General features: G+C 42.7%; 1 protein-coding gene across 3 annotated transcripts in view; it reads right to left on the bottom strand.

Annotated features, from left to right (window-relative positions):
- FBXO10 (F-box protein 10) overlaps window positions 1–18617 on the bottom strand; it is a 302591-nt gene that overhangs the window by 116008 nt on the left and 167966 nt on the right. For all 3 annotated transcript variants that reach the window (XM_033917276.1, XM_033917274.1, XM_033917277.1), the window contains one exon: window positions 10778–10927. In XM_033917276.1, the coding sequence (XP_033773167.1) occupies window positions 10778–10927 (150 nt within the window). The remainder of the gene's footprint in view (window positions 1–10777; window positions 10928–18617) is intronic.

Here is an 18617-nt window from a genome sequence, read left to right as displayed (position 1 = left end):
GACCCAGCAGCGGCAATTCTTATGTTCTTATGTTCGTTGGAAGCAGGCAGACCTAGCAAAGATCACAGTGAGCTGCTGCTGTTGATCGGGGAGGGAGGGAGGCTGGGGAGAGAAGACAAGGAAGGTGGGAAATACGCGACGTCAGGAGGAAGGGAGACATACAGCACTGGCACTGCAATAGACACAATGGAAGAAGGAAGCTGGGAGACATACAGCGCAAGCACCATGTACCCTGTACAAGCGGCTTACGTACCCCTAGGGCAGTGGTCTCAAACTTGCACCCCGGGACCACATGTGGCCTGCTAGGTACTATTTTGAGGCCCTCGGTATGTTTATCACAATCACAAAAGTAAAATAAAAGTTTCTTGATCATATGTCTCTTTAGCTATTAATTACTATATTATTATTAAGACAGCCAAAAGGAAAGATTTATAAACTTTAAAGAGTTTTACCACATGCAAAATTGTCATTTCTTTAATTAGACATTTTTTCTGAAACTCTCCAATTACCTACAAATCCGAAATGTGGTCTTCAAAGGGTTTGAGTTTGAGACCACTGCTCTAGGGGTATGCGTACCACATGTTGAGAAATACTGGTGTATATAATATATGACAAACTGCAACATTATGAAATTATCTAGGGTAAGATCTAAAGTCTATCGCAGTGTTTAACAACATATGTAGCCTAGGTGTTGCTAAAGCCTGAAGTGCTACATAAAGGTCTGTGCCCTGAAATCTGCATAAGTCCTTATTTAGTAATTTTCCATAGAAGAGCTACTTAGCTCAATACCATACAAAAGACTGAGAGGACAGTTGTTTTTAAAGGGAAATTATCTTTTACCCTAGCCCTGACAGCTAAAAAGGAGCATATTGGATTTGCTACTAATGCCAATTCATCTTACCTATTACAATCAGGTAGCAGGGCTTGGGATGGATGTATACCTTTTTTCCATAAAGAAAAGGAGGAGAAACAGTAAGTTACAAAGTTTTGTTTTGGCTTTTACATCTACCTCAGTACTATTCCTTATACAGTGTGGAAGTAGCCATATTGAAGAGTTTCTTTACTACCAAGCTGATCTAAATACTAGACAAACACAAACTAGTGGGATCTCTGAAGTCTCATGGATGAGAGGCAAAAGGTCTGGAGAAGCCACTAGTGAGCACCCCTCATATATAAACCAGAGGCGGCTCTATAATGAGGCCAACTGAGGTGGCGGCCTCAGGCAGCATTCTTGAGGGAGTGGCATCTTGCTGCCAGCTAGCCTACCACCTAGTCAGTTCTCTCTGCCGCACCCCTTCCCTAGCATCTACTCCTTTTATCTTCCTCCCATCCGGATTGGCATTTTCTTCAATTCCTATTTCCCCCCCCTCCCCACACCCCATTTCTACCTTTAATTTGTTGTAAAAGTTGCCAGGCAGCAGCACTGATTCACAGAGCTGCCTGTTGCTGGCCCCTTGTCTCTACTGTGGCCTGCCCTCTCTGACATGACTTCCTGTTTCTAGTGGACCACAGTGGAGAAAAGGTGCTGGGCAAGAATCCAAAGCTCTGCCCGGTACTGTTCTTAAGTTCCAACTACTGAAGTCTCCGTCAAAGCTCACTCCAGTCCATCTACACCCTCCCAACCATTGAAGCCCTCCCCAGCTCATCCTCCACCAAACGGTCATATACAGACACAGATCATGCAAGTCTGCCCAGTACTTCAATATTTACTATTATTTTCTGATTCTAGATCCTCTGTGTTCATCCCACGCTTTTTTGAACTCTGTCACCGTTACCGTCTGTTGATGTGAAATTGCATGCCTCTACAATCAGAAAGATACTGTACAAATTTAACTTGCATGGGAGGTGTGCAAGGAGGAAACCTATGATCTCTAAGAGAAACATCAAGGCCAGACAGAAGTTTTTTTTATTTTTTTATTTATAAGTTTCATAATTTACTAACCAAGTAAATAAGCACTTGTATAGAAAGTGAATTAGTGAAATAATACTACATACATTGTAAATCATACCTTAATACCATTTACAAAGAAAGTTTAAAATTAAGAAAAAGAAAAATTAATTAAGTCACTCAAGTCCTCAATCTAAGATTCCAAGATTACACATAGACGAAAATAAAGTAAAATATATTATAATTAACAACATAACTACAGATAGTGCTGAGGTAGGAGCATTTCTATAACTATTGAGTACTTGATTTTCCTTCATCCAGCCGAGACATTGCCAAGAAAGCACTTAATTGTTGAGGTTCAAAGAAAACATATTTAACTGAACGGTGGCAAATAATACACTTGAAGGGTGTCTCAAGTAGAATGTTGCCCCCAGTGAAGTGACTCCTGGTCTCAGGAGAAGAAATTCTCTATGACGCCTTAGAGTTTCCCTTGAAAGATTAGGAAACATTTGAATTTTACACCCAAGAAATTCTTTCTGTTTATTTTAGAAGAAAAGCCTCAATAACCACATTTTATCAATCGAAAGAGCTAATGTTAATATCATTGTAGATGGTGTAGCAATATCACTGTCTGATGTATCCAAGATTTCCGATACATTTAGTAGTGCTTGATCAGTTACTTTAATCTGTAATTTATTCCCTCCTTTATGAGTTAATAGTAAACTTGGGAAAAAGGTGGCAAAGTTTCCTCTGGAATTTGTAGAATTTCCACCAGGAATCTCCTAAGCATCTCCCTAGGAGTTACCATAGTTAATCTTGGAAAGTTAATTAATCTCAAATTATTATTCCTTGAGCTGTTCTCTAATATTTCTAACTTCTTCCTAAGATTTACTTGGTCTTTAACAAGGGTCTGTTGTATTTGTTTAGTTAGTGATAGGTCCTGGTCAAGCTTCTGGACAGAAGATTTTGAAACCATCAGATCCTCTTTTAATGCCTTGAGCTCTTTAGTATGTTGAATCAATTTTGCTTCAACATACTGGAAATTAGGGCTAATAGTCTTTGTAAAGTTAGTAATTAGATCCCATAAGGACTCAAGAGTCACTTGCGCTGGTTTTTCCAAAATTAAAAGCGTTTGATGAGTATAGAAATGCTCACCGTCTGTAGAAGCTGATTCTTGATTTTGTTCCAGCTGATTTTCTTCACCTCTGGTAGCTGACTCTCCCCCGGTTTCTCCTACAGAAACTCCCTGAACTAGGAGTTCTATTCCCAAGCTCTCCAACAGTGGACTTTTCGCCTCTGGGGAGAGTTCTCCCCCTATCTCTGGGGTTCCCCCTACCCCTGGTGAGCTGGTAACTCAGGGTTGCGGGGGTGGGGCTCTCACGTCGGGGCTAAGCATGGTGTCTTGCCCAGGAGAGGCGACTCTGGTTTCGTCTAAACCAGGCGCCCTCAGAGGGCTGGCTTCTGGCGTCAAAACAACTGCTCCCTGCATCCTTCGCAGACATTCTTCAATATTGCTGAAGGTCAGGATATCAGGATGCCGCGAGGCGCTAGCGGCACTCCTTCCTCGTCTTTTTGGCATGTTAAAGGTAGGCTAATGTAAAGGAAGTAATGTAAAGAAGAAAGTTTGAATGTCGCGGTTCAGAAGCGATCCTCTCAGCGCTTCTGTACCGCAGCCATCTTGGAATCCCACTGGCCAGACAGAAGTTTGCCAGAGAGAATGTAGACAAACACCAGGACTTCTGGAATAGTGTTCTATGGATAGATGAGTCTAAAATTGAATTATTTGGACACCAGAAAAGAGGACATGTTTGGCGTACAGCATTCCAGGAAAAGAACCTCGTACCAACAGTGAAGCATGGAGGTAGAAGTGTCATAGTTTGGGGATGCTTTGCTACAGCAGGACCTGGCCAGCTCACCATGAATTCTACCGTGTATCAGAGGGCGTGTCAGGAACATGCGAGACCATCTGTAAGAAAATTCAAGCTGAAACAGAACTGGACCCTGCAACATGACAATGTCCCAAAACAAACCAGTAAATCCACCAAGAACTGGCTGAAAAATAAGAAATGGAGAGAGTCCTAGAATGGCAGAGTCAAAGCCCTGATCTTAATCCCATTGAGATGCTGTGGGGTGATTTGAAACGGACTGTACATGCAAGAAACCCCTCAAACATCTCACAGCTGAAAGAATTCAGCATTGAGGAGTGGACCAAACTTTTCTCAGACCAATGTCAGACAAGAAATGTCTCACTGCAGTTATTTTAGCCAAAGGGGGTAACACTAGCTATTAAGGTGTAGGGCAGGGGTGCCCAAAAGGTCGATCACAATCGACCAGTAGATCGATTGCGGAGCACTCTGTGATAGACTTGCGTTGCCTTTGCATTCTGCCTGCTTCCCTGATGCAGCAAAACCCAGGCGCGTGCAGCCATTGCACAAGCACCGGGCCCACAAGCCCTCCCCCCTCCCCAATGTCAATTCTGATGTCGGAGAGAAAGTTTTGGGCCAGCCAATTGCTACCTGGTTGGCCTGGAACTTCCTCTCCGACGTCAGAATTGATGTCGTGGGGGGAGGGGGAAGGCTTGTGGGCCCGGCACTTCTGCATGGGCCTGGCTTTTGCGGCATCAAGGAAGCATGGAGAAATCGGTGGCGGTGGCTTGAGGGGCAGGGACAGAGAAAGAAAGAAAGGTAGGAAGAGAGAAAGAAAGACAGAGAGAATGAAGGAGGGGCAGACAGAGAGGAATAAAAAGTTAGGGGACGGAATGGAATGTGTCAGGTGGCAGGCAGGGAGAGAGGAAGAAAAAGTTGGACTCATGGAGGGACATAGAGAGATGCTGGTTGGGGAATGGAATGAGGTCTGGAGGAGAGGAAGCATGCAGGAGGCAGAAAAAGGGAAGACATATTAGATGCACAGTCAGAAGGAAGTGCAACCAGAGACTCATGACCAGACAACAAAGTAGGAAAAAAGGTTTTGAGAATTTATATCTGCTGTCTATAATTTGCATTATGGCCCCCTTTTACTAAACCGCAATAGCGTTTTTTAGCACACGAAGCCTATGAGCATCGGGAGCAGCGTGGGGCATTCAGCGCCAAAAACCACCATCGCGGTTTAGTAAAAGGGGAGGGGGTATATTTGTCTATTTTTGTATAGTTGTTACTGAGGTGACATTGCCTATTTTAAAGTCATCTGCCTTGACCTCTTTGAGAAACCCCCGAATATAAATTATAATTAACATTTTCTCTGTGTACAGTGTTCTTTGTGTTTTTAAAAATTTTATTGTTGGTAGATCATTTTGACTTGGTCATTTTAAAAGTAGCTCGCAAGCTAAAAAAGTATGGGCACCCTAGTGTAGGGTGTCCTAATTTATTCCTCAATTAGAATACAGATTTTTGTGGATATCTTTTGTTTCATGAGTAAATAAAGGAAAATTTTTGTTTACATTACATCACTTTCTTTTCCAGAGATATATATAAAAAAAGATTTAACATTGATATGTGAATATTTCTTAAGAAAGAACTGAATATTTCATGGGGTGTCCTAATTTTTTCACATGACTGTATCTGCTGTTATTTAATATGTTACTATAAGAACAGGCCTAAATGAGTAGTAAGCAGAAAAAAGAAGCTAAAGGCAACACGTGCTGTATATAGAAACATGATGGCAGATAAAAATGGTATATCCAGTCTACCCATCTGCAGCAACCATTTTCTCTTCCTCTCTCGAAGAGATCCACGTTCCTATCCCATGCTTTCTTGAATTCAGACTAGAGAATGACACAGGGAAAAAATCTGTCCCCATCATTGTCCCGTCACCAGACCATCGTCCCCACCGTCCCCTTCACCGCCCTGTCCCCAAACCCGCCATCCCCTTCACCGTCCCATCCCCATCCCTGCCGTCCTCTTCACTGCCCTGTCCCCGCAACATCCACCCTTACCTCTCACCACCTCACCGCCCTTCAGCGGCCCGAGAATCTCCCTCCCTCTTACCTTCGCGGCATAAAGAAACTTAAGGGAGGGAAGGCGCATAGTCAACAATGGCGTGCGTGGCCCCTTCCCTTCCTCCGGCCAAATCTATCTCCCTCCCTCCCCCTTACCTTCATGGCGCTTTAGAAAAGAAACTGATGCCGGCGAATCCTGCCTGTGCTGCCCTGCCCTGTGTGGGCGGAAGCTTCTCCTCTGACAATTGTTATTTTATAAACACAAATAAAATAGAGCAAGGTTCAACAAAACCCATCTCCCCTTCACTATTGTGAAAACTTAACAAACCAAATTACTACAGAATGCTTCATAGAAAAATCAAGCTAACAGAATACTTTAGTCACACATGGCAAGAATAATGTTATAGGAGTGCAACTAAGACAACTGCCCCCTGATCAGCTTTGCTAATGGATCGATCTTAATTCTGGTTACTAGCACTCTGTTACACTTTTTTGAGTAAAATAATAATGATAGTTTATATACCGCAGGACTGTGAAGTTCGATGCAGTTTACAATGATTAGAAATGTCACAGATTGAATAGAATTAACAAAGTTAAAATCTATTGATTAACAGCTCTAGGGATCAGTTATTGTGGGAGAGATTGTGCAAATCAGTTTCCTATGTACTTTAAGAACAGATATGTTTTTAGGTGTCTCCTAAATTCACCATAGGTATTGCCAAGCATAAGTAATTGTTTCAGATCATTGCCTCATAATGCTGCTTGATAAGAGAGAAATTGTTGATGATGTCTTTTAAATTTAAATCCTCTAACTGGGGAAGAAACAAAATTCAGTTTGACCTTCTCTTATATCTATTGGTTGAAAAGGAGAATAGGTCGGTTATGTATTTGGGGGCTAGGCCGAATAGTACCTTAAAGCAAAAGCAGCCAGATTTAAACTTCACACATGCCTTCATTAAGAGCCAATGCAGGAGTTGGTAGGAGGGAGTTATATGATCAAACTTCTTTAAACCAAAGATCAGCCTGACTGCCGCATTCTGCACTAGTTGTAATCGCTGCATATTCTTTTGGGAAATTGCCAGGAAATATTGCAGTAATCCAGTTGGCTCAGTATGAGGGATTGTACCAAGATTGTAAATGATGATGCATCCAAATATGCTCTAATGGACCGAAGCTTCCAGAGAGTAAAAAAACCCTTTTTAACTAAAGAGTTCACCTGGTCTTTCATGGTTAGGTCCTGGTCCAGCGTTACGCACAGAACCTTCATAGTGGGTTGAATAGGATAACTAAGTTTGTTGATGCACAGTGGTGTTTTAATATCTAGTGGGTGTGACAAAGCTACAAAGAATTTTGTTTTTTTCTGAATTAAGCTTCAGTCTAAATTCAGTCATCCATAGTTCCATCAAATTTAGTATGTTTATGTTTATTTTATTAATTTGATGAATCGCCTATCCATAATTTACTAAGCGATTTATAATAAGATATATAAACATATTAAAAAAAACATACAAATAATATAATATAAAAGGTAAAAAACAGACTCATGGGAGTAACTTCTGAGAGAAAGGTGGCTAATAGGATGATGATCGTAAAGTCATCTGCGTAACTAAATAATTTTATCCCTAGTTGGGACAGTTGCGCACCTAATGATGACATGTAAACACTGAAAAGCAATGGGGATAGTGGTGACCCCTTTGGGATGCCAGATTGTAATTAAAACGAACTTGATAGGTGCGGGACATAAGGAAGCCTTGGAACCAGTTTAACATCTCTCCTCTGATACCAATTGCATCTAAGCATTGTAACAATTTCCCATGGTCTACTAAGTCAAAGGCGGAACTCATATCAAATTGCATAATCAGGACATTAAGGCCCCTGCTAAACAAGGAGCATATATTATCCAAGATGGCTGCAATTACTGTCTCAGTGCTAAACAAAGGTCTGAAACCAGATTGAGTTTCATGTAGGAGAGAGAAATGATCAAGATATTCCATCAATTGGGTGTGTACTAATCCTTCCATGATTTTTACAAAAAAATGGAATGGATGCACTGGTCTGTAGTTGGTTACTAATGCTAGTGATTCTTTACGATTTTTTGGAATTGGGGTTATTATAATGTGACCATTATTAGTAGGGAATTTTCCATTTTTTAAATTTTCGGTCAAATGATTCACCAATGTAAGTGCCTATGATGTCAGACGCTACTTAGGCGTGCTTAGTATAAGAAGGTCCATCAGAGCAGTGTTTTCTCTTTTAGGACTCTTATTCTGTGTTATTGCTTATGCTGATTTCTGAGACTTTACTTTTCTGGATTATCTTTTAACCTTTTCATTCCTATATCTGCCACAACTCTCTCCATTTCACAGGACCATTAGCAGCTATAGTAATTTGCAATTTTGATGTCTTTCTAACCTTTTTCATCTTTCCAGGAACTCCTTGCTAGCAGCTCAGATAACAAATCTAGGTGAGAATGATATATTGCTAGCTACTTATGTGTCTTCATTAGATAAAAGCTCAGGCAGAACTGATTTCTTCTTTCGGACTCCCATTCTGTGTTATTGCTTATGGTGATTCTCCATTAACTTTTCCTACCTCTGATATCTGCTACAACTCTCCATTCCACCGGGTCATTAGCAGGTCTGAGAATTAATGATGATAAAAATTGGTTCCAGGAGTGTTGGTTGAAGAATGAATGGCAGTTGTATGGACGAATGGCAGCCGATTTTTGGCTGTTGCTATGACGCTGTAACCCGGAAGTGCTACCCGGAAGTGTTGGATCCCGTAGTTCTTTTTAGCAATGGGCGTTTCTTGTGCTGGTGTGCATGGAAGAGGAGTGAAGTTTTCCAGCCCTTACATTCCTTGAGGAACCCTTTGAGAGGTGAAACAAGGCACTTGTTGGAGGATTGGGCATGGATTCTGGACTTCACATCTAAATGGTGCCGTGGTGTTTTCATCTACAGTCTGACTAGACATTTTCTACCAGCACAGCACGGCGTTTCAGACCATGGTCCCAAGCTAAGTAAAACTTTTTTTGCTTTTCCTGTGCACAGTGATGATGGGTATATTACCCTTTTGATAATTACATTTCAGTGGTGGTGGAGTTTTTTTGCCAGTGATAGTACATAAGCAGCTTGGACTTTAAACAGTATTGAAGTTGTTTACTGCTGCATTGAAATTTTTGAGGCTTTTTCTCCACTGGCTTGTGAAATGGTTATCGGGGGAGTGTAACCCATCTCTGGTGAGTAATATTTTGCAGTTAAATTTTGAGATTTTTTCTATTACTCTTAGCTTTTTTCTTGTAAGACAAAGTAATTTTCAGGATGGCCCAGGCGTGGAATAGCGGATTCCGATTTTCGGGGGATCAAAAGGCAGACATTTTACAAGCTCCTTCTTTGTCATTGTCATTGTAGAGCATGATTAGAGATTCGAAATGGGCTGAATTGTTTGAACAAGCAAAAAGCATTTCCACAACAGAGGTCCACAGTGCCGCAATGGTGGACTATTGCAAAAAGGAAGTCATTCCCAGGGGTTTGCGGATTAATAAAGCTTCCTGGTTATTTGTAGAAGATAAGGCATTCATTGAGAAATGGAATGCGATACTCAACCAATGCTCTCTGGATTTAATGCTTCTCATCATCCAGACCTCTCAGGAGAAAATAACAGCTGAGTCTCAGCAATTTAATATTAAATTGGAGACTTATAAGGAGGAGAATGATTACCAACAGCAATTTTCTGAGTTACAATCTAAAATTGAGAAATTCAAGGAAGAATTGTCAATAAAAAAAACTTTAAAAATTTCAGCGAGATCAAAAAGATTATTCAGAGGGGTATGTGTATCGCTGGATGAGAGAAGATGACGGAGGCAGAGTTCAGACAGGGATGACCACCACCGATTCCTCCGCCAACAGTGATGACATGTCTAGTAGGAAGCCTTTTTTAGGGCGACGAGGCCAGTCCTGTTGGGGGAGACAGCAAGCAAACTGAGTACAGTTTCATGGGGGCCCGGTCACGAGATCCAATCGGAATGCCAGAGGGGAGTAATTAATTTGTCGTCCAGGGTGTTCACGAGTCAAGAGATTGCGGTCCTGGATAAGGGACTCTCTTATGTTCCTACTAAAGTTTATGATCCATTTCAACTAAGGACTGATTTAGATAAAATTTTCAGATCACTCCAATTACAGTTATATTTTTTTGACTCTGAGCCTAGAAGTGATCGTTCTTTGGTTCGTGACAAAAGTACCTAGATTCCCCCGGGCCATTTGGATCCAGTGTTGGCGGGTTTTAAAGCCCTAGTTTTGACAGAATTTGCTAAGTTAGAAAGGACATAGCGCCGTATGCATACCAACTTGACACCTATTTTGGAGACACCCAACTAGATAGGCACCCAACTAAATTGAATAAAAGCTTAATTAGGCTTTTTAATCAGCATTAATTGAAACTTAGGCGCCTATCAAGAAAGAGAGATTCTGTAATACAATGCCCCCCCGACAATGATCTGGGCAAGAGGGAGCCCAAGCCCTCCTGCTCCAGTGAAACCCCCAATCCCCCACTAAGATACAGGCAGGAGGGATCCCAGACCCTCCTGCCCTTGGCGAACTCCCCTCCCACGATTGCCCCCTGAACCCCCGATTGGCCCCCCCCGCCCGCTGACCCTGCGATCCCCCACCGACCCCTCCTCACCTCCCATTTCTGAAAAAAGGTTGGACAGACAGGTCCCAAGCCTGTTCGTCCGGCAGGCCCGCCATCCGTCAAATGGCGGGCCTTAGGGCCTGATTGGCCCAGGCACCTCAACCCCGCCCACAGGTGATTGGCCCATGTGCCTAAGGCCCTGCCCACAGGAGGGGCCTAAGGCTACTGGGCCAATTCTGGTTGTCCCAGGCGCCTCAGGCCCACCTGTGGGCAGGGTTTGAGGCGTCTGGGCCAATCAGGCCCTAAGGAAATAAAATATAAATTACCAATATGAGAGGGTTAGCTCCTTTCCGAATATCCACTCCTGCCTCTGCATTATTGTGGATGTTATTGTCTGCAATTAATCCTCCTGCTGCCAGACGCAAAAATACTCCTGATGTTTTGCAGTGGTAAATTTCATTTTTTATCATTATGATCTGCAACAGAAAATGAGAATATTGCTGCAATTAACATTTTATGTGCACACTGTATACTGTCATACATCTGTGAAATTACTTTTATAAAATTATCCTTCGTATATATAGTTATGTGGTTTAATTTAAGAGCCTTGTTCTGGCCTACATTAATCTGTTTAGCTATATGGACAGCAACAAAATACCATCACTGTAAGGGCAATTCTATGAACTCAGCGCTAAGCAGCATCATAGCTCAAATTTCTGTTATCAAAATCTTATTGGTGTAGTTAAAGAAATATTAGTCAGTGGCAGCACAGCATACTTGGTCCCCAACAGCACTGGACATCAAAAATATTATCTTCAGTCAGGCACTAGGAAAAGACAAGTTTCCAAGTTTATTAGTTTTTAATATCCCGACCATCAAGCAAATGTTTGGCCGGTTAACAATGTTTTATAAAGGCTAAAAATTTTATGAAATAAAGTGAACGTAAATGACATAGACTAGACAAACTGGAAGGTGAGGCAAATAGGAGAAGGAGGGGAGAAATTACATAATTTAGTAAAGAAGGAGAAAGTGGGGAGAGGATAGAACGAGAGGGATGCAGAAGAAACCCTGAAATCTTCAACCCTAGGAATTAGTCCATTTTATTGTAAGCTTCTGCTACCAGCCTATAGGGGGCAACCCTGACTTCCTACCAACCCTGACAGACTGGCAATGCCTGTTCATTCCATGGCTACTGTTTCTTACCAGAGGCAATCTAGTTCCTGTCTGGATGCCTTGCGGGAGCTTGGTCTGCACTATTTGTTGTCTTCTTGTGCTTGACTGTCTGCTTCTCACCAAATCTATTTATCTTATCAACCTCTTCTTCCACTCCGGGCCTTACTGGACCTTAGCTTTATTCCTCTTTGCTCATCATTGTTGAGTGCCCTATGCATCTGTCTCCTCTGTGGTTGCGCTGCTTTTTAGTTCTCTCCTGGATAGCTCAATCCAAAGGGAAGACACTCATTATCGCTGGAAGATGAATGCTACAGATGGAAGACCCAACCCTATCTTCTTGTGGACTTGGGGGGGGGGGGGCATGCCCTATGGAAACCTGTCAGTGGGCCTGCCCTTCTCATCATTCTTAGATGTCGTCTATTGGCAAGAACCATCACATCAAGCTCTGGCCAATATGAATCCTATGGAAATGACTAGGGTCTCAACTAAGTAAGGGAAACTTTTGAGAGGATTGAACCAGCACTTGTCTCAGTTGCAAGAACAAGTTAAGGAGCTTTGTCTAGCTATTCAACACATGCAGGCATGTCTTGCCTTTCAAACTCTCTTCCCTGAGACAGTTCTGTTCCTGCCTCATACAGAACCTAAGGTAAAGACTCCTCAATATTTTTCTGGTGATCCTAAGACCTGCTTTAGATTTCTAAATCAATGCTCCACTGTATTTACTGTACATTATAGGTCTCTTATTTCTCCGTCTCCAAGTCCAGAGTGGCCTCATTATTTTACTATTGACTGTGGAAGTACTGGCTTGTGCTTCACCACTCATGGAGAAACATGACCCAACAGTTGCAAGTTATGACATTTTTATCCATACCTTAAAGAAAATTTTTGATGATTTGGACCACCTGATTTCAGCTTCCTCGACATTCAATACATGTTGGAATTCCGTAAGCAAGGTAAGAAGCCAACCAGGGGAGGTGGGTGGGTTGTGAGAATATCTGCCTGCTGCTCCTGGATAACACCTGTTAGGTAAGTAATTGTGCTTTATCCCAGGACAAGCAGGCAACATATTCTCACATGTGGGACTCCCTAGCTCAATACAATGGGATGGAGGGAGTGTTGGCCATTAGGAGAATAAAATTTTGAAATACTGTTTGGCCAAAGTGAACATCCCATCTGGAAAGGATTCCAGACAGTAGTGAGATGTGAACTGAGGACCAAATAGCTGCTTAACAGATTTCATCTATGGGAGGGGAATGCAAGAAAGCAACTAAATCTGCCACAGCCAAATGCAATACAGAAAAAATATAATAAGTGCATAAAAACATTAAGTGGTAGAGAATGGCAAAAATAAAAAGTGCTACTTATAGAAAATTCACTCAAATTCACATTAGTGATGTGCACAGGGAACTTTTGAACGTACCACTCTCTGGTGAAAAAGTTGGCTGGGCAATAAGCTGCTCACCATCAGGGAAGGCATATGGAAAGAATGCGTTTATGCAGGATTTTATAATTATTGAAAATTAGATTCTTGAACCCCCAACAGAGATGTTTAATTGTAAGTACAGACTGGAGACCAGTATGTAACACTGGGAATTGCCAAGACTGTAATACTTTCCAAACCCAGAAAAGATCCCTTGCTCTCAGAATCCTATAGACTGATTTCTCTTTTAAAATTATGAGGCTAAACTGCTTGCAAAGGTAAGCAGGTTTGTATAAAGAAGGAGCCTTAACTGCTTATAAATTTTGATGCAGAGAAGGGTTCCTGGGATTTTTTATTGGGTACTTTGAATATTTGTGGAGGGCCATTTTTGAAAAGGACATCTAAGTCTGATTTTGGCATTTCTGGCAAGACATCCAAATTCGGAGGCTCAGAAACATCCATTTTCAAAAGGTGAACTGCTAGATGTCAAAAAGGTTTTTTGTTTGTTTTTTTTTAAATCGCCTATTTGGATGTCTTGGCCAATAGGATGTCCAACCTTAGGAAATATAGCTTTATACCCATTTTTGACCACAAAAATGTCCAAGTCCAAAACATCTAAAAACAGACCATTGGATGTGGGAAGGGCCAGCATTGTAATGGACTGGCCACACAGATATCCGAACAGAGCAGTGGGATACCTTAGAGGGCACTGCTGTGAACGTCACATAAAGGGTGCCACATATTCATCTCACCATAATCCCCTTATAATTTATAGTAAGGCCCCCAAAACTCCTCCAAACCCTACCATACCCACCTGTCTACCGCTTCAATAGACTTATGGCTGAAGGTGGCATCTATATGACAGCAGAGCATGGGTGTCAAACTCAAATCACATTAGGGACCGAAATCTAAAACACAGGCTAAGTCGTGGGCCGGATTTTTTATTAAGATACTTACCCCCTCCTTTGCTGATGCACAGCGTGGGTCCCAGTGCCGGTGGCGGCTCAGATGCTCACAGGACTTCTATGAGCGTCGGATCAATTGCCGCCGCCAAAACCCACGCTGCACACCAACAAAGGAGGAGGTCAGTCTTAGTAGAAGTATAGGGATACAACCTCTCAAACCCCACGCCGGCTACAAAATAAATAAAAAAGACTTTTTCCTCTCTTTTAGGTCCTAGTTCACGCTTGCTGTCTAACACCAGCTCTGGCAGGATACATATTTCAAATTTGACATATTGTAATCACAAAATAGAAAATAAAAATAATTTTTCTACCTTTTGTTATCTGGTCATTTTGCTTTTAGTCCCAGTTTCTTTTGTCTATCTTCTAATTTTCTTTCCAGTGTCTGCTGTCCATTTTTGTTCTCCTCTTTTCTCTTGCTCCAGTCCCTGTCTCCAACATATTGATTTTTCCCTTTCAACTTTTCTCCTTTTTTCTATTCTGCCTCTATCCACTCAAATCTTACCTTCTTTCTCATCATTCTCCTTTTTAAATTTTCAGCTAGGAATGCTAGGAATGATTGGAGAAGGTTATCATGTCACTGTACCAGGCCATGGTGCGCCCTCACCTGGAGTACTGCGTCTAGCACTGGTCGCCATACATGAAGAAGGACATGGTACTACTCGAAAGGGTCCAGAGAAGAACGACTAAGATGGTTAAGGGGCTGGAGGAGTTGCCTTATAGCGAAAGATTAGAGAAACTGGGCCTCTTCTCCCTCGAACAGAGGAGATTGAGAGGGGACATGATCGAAACATTCAAGGTACTGAAGGGAATAGACTTAGTAGATAAGGACAGGTTGTTCACCCTCTCAAAGGTAGGGCGAACGAGAGGGCACTCTCTAAAATTGAAAGGGAATAGATTCCGTACGAACATAAGGAAATTCTTCTTCTCCCAGAGAGTGGTAGAAAACTGGAACGCTCTTCCGGAGTCTGTCATAGGGGAAAACATCCTCCAGGGATTCAAGACAAAGTTAGACAAGTTCCTGCTAAACCAGAATGTACGCAGGTAGGGCTAGTCTCAGTTAGGGTGCTGGTCTTTGACCAGAGGGCCGCCGCATGAGCGGTCTACTGGGCATGATGGACCACTGGTCTGACCCAGCAGTGGCAATTCTTATGTTAACTTTTTCATTCTGTCTCCCTGCTCCCTTTCTTTCTCTCTCTCTCTCTCCATGCCCCCTTTCTTTCTGTTTCCCTTCTTTCTTTGTCTCCCTGCCCTCCCCCAAGCCACTAGGTTTGCCGCCGCTGCCATCGGGGAACAGGCCCCCAAGTCACCGCCGCCCCAAGCTCTCCCTGCAGAAGCGTCACGTTGACCAGCATTCCGCTCCCCGACGTCAATTCTGATGGAGAAGTTCCGGGCCAGCCAGGCAGCGATTCGCTGGCCCAGAACTTCCTCTCCGACATCAGAATTGACGTTGGGGAGAGGAATGCTGGTCGGTCCAACGCTTCTGCTTGGGGCGGTGGTGGGGGACATCGGGGAGAGGAAGGCTGATCGGCCCGGTAGATCGGGACGGCAACACGAGTCTATCACAAAGCCTGGGATGGGCTCCGCGATCGCCTCGCGTTGCCTTCCCGATCTACCGGTCGATTGCAATCGACGTATTGAGCACCCCTGCTATATAGGATAGCATTGTATAGTGTTATAAGCTGCATAGTTTCACAGGTAGCCATAGTCAGTTGGCTACTGTGTTTGCTGACTCGACTATGGCTAGCTGCTTATCAATAGAAGCTTTTCAGAGCCTGATGAGAACTGAATCCACTGCTGGAATGTAAACTCTTATCAGTATAGCTAGCACATGTTAAGACTAAGTAGAGTTTTGGGCCAGAACTCTCATAACCTGGTTTTCTCTCTTTATGGTAATGTCTTGTTTTTATCCATTTTGTAAAACCTCATGTTTTAGAAACATGTATTAGTTTCATATTTTGGGAACAAGTACCATCATGTATCATCCTGAGCGGGTTTAGGACGTAAAATCACATTATGTTGCAATAAGAAAAGCCACTTAGCACGGTTATGTTTGAAGTTTTTTTGCAGGGTAATGAGCTTGTACAGTTGCAGAATCCTCCATCCAGATCTTCCAACCAGACCGTATTTTAGGGCTTCCCGGTCTTTGCTAGAAAGGCTAGAAGATGCAGCCCATTTGTCATGGTGATTTATTGTTTACTCTCTTCTTTGTAAATACTCTGGTAATTTCTTTTACCAATAAATGCTATATTTAGTTCTAAAAGAAACCAGTATATGTTTTCCATTTTACACTAGTGTACAATAGAGACAGTAGGTAAAAGCTGTTTTCTCCTGACCGGTTGCACCCTTTATGGCCAGGCAGAACACTTGGCTTGTTGCATCCCTTACAGCCAGGCAGACTACATAGCTTGTTGCCCCGTTATGACTAGGCAGAACACTAGTGCAATAGATGTGTCATTCTGGACGGACAAGTAATATCCCCATGCTTGCGACCGTCCAAAAGGAATCCACTCCATATTTTGAATCCTTCCTCCTTCACTAGAGGGCTCTGCTACCCCCTTCAGTTTTTCCTTCTGCATATTTCTGCTTTGTATATTTCTTTCAGTCTTATATTACAAATTTTTGAAGGCTTTATTTTTTTCGGTCTTTTATCACAAATTTTTGAAGGCTTTCAGTATTCAGAGCTCCCCTCATCCAGGGTTAAGCTCTGCCTGCATGGAGGAAAAGCAGACTGAGATCTGCAGCTGACAGACCATCCATAGGGGGCTCAGTGGGGTTCTGCAGGTGCCGGCTGCATTTCACCTCCCCCTTTTTGTGTCCACGGTGGTTGTCATGTTCTCTATAGCAATTACTTCAGTTAGGATCTCTTGGCCTCAATGTACATGCAGAAAGTCCTTATAAATTTTATGAAATATGCTTTATTAAGCAATAAGTAGATGTTACTCACATTTAGTAGATTTTCTCAGGGGTTTGTTGTGCCTGGGCAAAGACTTTGTTTCAGTAGGTTGCAACAGTAGGTAAAGTGATTGGAAAGGCAGAAGTTTCCAGCAGACACTGAAGAATAGTTTGGTAAAATGAGATGATTCCAAGGGCTAGATGAAGGATCATACAGGGGTGTGATGGATAGCTCAAGGTAAAAAAGAAGTCTTATGTTCAGGAAAACCAGCCATATACTGCTGATGGAGGCATAATAGAGCTCTGAACAAAGGGGGAGGATGCAGGTGAGACCAATAGGAACAGAGCTTGGCAAGAGGTGGCAAGGAAAGGTCACACAGGATGTAAAAGAAAGCAAAAGGCAAGAAGTAAAGGATTCAGATTTAGTTGAAAGAAAAGGAGGTGGTCTTACAGGGGAAAGACCACTAGAAACAGAGCTTATATGGATTTAAGCAGAAGTGGCTGCACTGGGTATGAAACTACATCATCTAAAATACCTAGTTTACACACCATAACGCAAATGACTGTAGAATTAAGATTCTATAAACGAGAATAGAATTGAACACATCTTAAAGCTGAGTTATAAAACTAGTGCAGGGCTTCCGGGGGCATAACAGAAGTTTGAGGCTCAGTCAGACACTGGTCAGACTGGCAGCCCAAAGATTCAGCATTGGAGGAGCAGTCTGTCTGAGGCAGTGATTCCTTCTCCCAGATCCAGCTGCTTTAGGAGCTGAGGTGTGAGGAAGAAGGATTCCACTTTGTGCACGAAGTGGAACAACGTTCTGGGGGAAGATCAAGCTATTAAGGAAGGACTCCACCTCACAGAGATGGAACGAAGCTACTTGCAAGCACATCAAGAGAGAAGTTGAGAAGTTTTTAAACTAGAAAGAAGGGGAAAGCCGACAGTTGACCGAGAGAGAGAGTTGATGGTTCGGGAACTGGTATACCCGGAAGATACCATGCAGGATGATTGGGAAAAAAAACAAAGAACCAGCGTGGCTCACGGTAGAGGTGAAGGAAGCGATCAGAGACAAGAAAACTTCATTTAAGGAATGGAAAAGGTCAAAAACGGATGAAAACTGAAATAAGCACAAACAGCATCAACGCAGGTGCCATAAGGCAGTAAAAGGGGCTAAATGAGATTACGAGGAAAAAATAGCCAAGGAGGCGAAAAACTTCAAGCCGTTCTTTCGATATATTAAGGGGAAACGACCTGCGAAGGAAGCGGTGGGACCATTGGATGACCATGGCATAAAGGGAGTGCTAAAGGAGGACAAAGAAATCGCAGACAAACTGAACACATTTTTTGCGTCTGTATGTACTGAAGAGGACCTACACAGCATAGCAGAACCCATCAGGCTATATGGAGGAAATGAAGACAGGAAACTGACAGGGTTGACAGTCAGTCTAGAAGAGGTATGCAGGCAGATTGATAGGCTTAAGAGCGATAAATCCCCGGGACTGGATGGCATCCATTCGAGGGTCATCAAGGAACTGAAGGACTATAGCTGAACTTCTTCAACTAATAGCCAACTTGTCGATCAAATCGGGAAAGATTCCAGAAGACTGGAAGGTGGCGAATGTTATGTCGATCTTCAAAAAAGGTTCGAGGGGAGATCAGGGAAACTACAGACCAGTGAATCTGACCTCGGTACCGAGAAAGATGGTAGAGGCGCT

Source organism: Geotrypetes seraphini, chromosome 1 (assembly GCF_902459505.1).
Source record: "Geotrypetes seraphini chromosome 1, aGeoSer1.1, whole genome shotgun sequence".
Lineage (NCBI taxonomy): Eukaryota > Metazoa > Chordata > Amphibia > Gymnophiona > Dermophiidae > Geotrypetes > Geotrypetes seraphini.
Note: the sequence above shows the minus strand (reverse complement) of the source record. Positions and strands in the feature narration are given on the sequence as shown.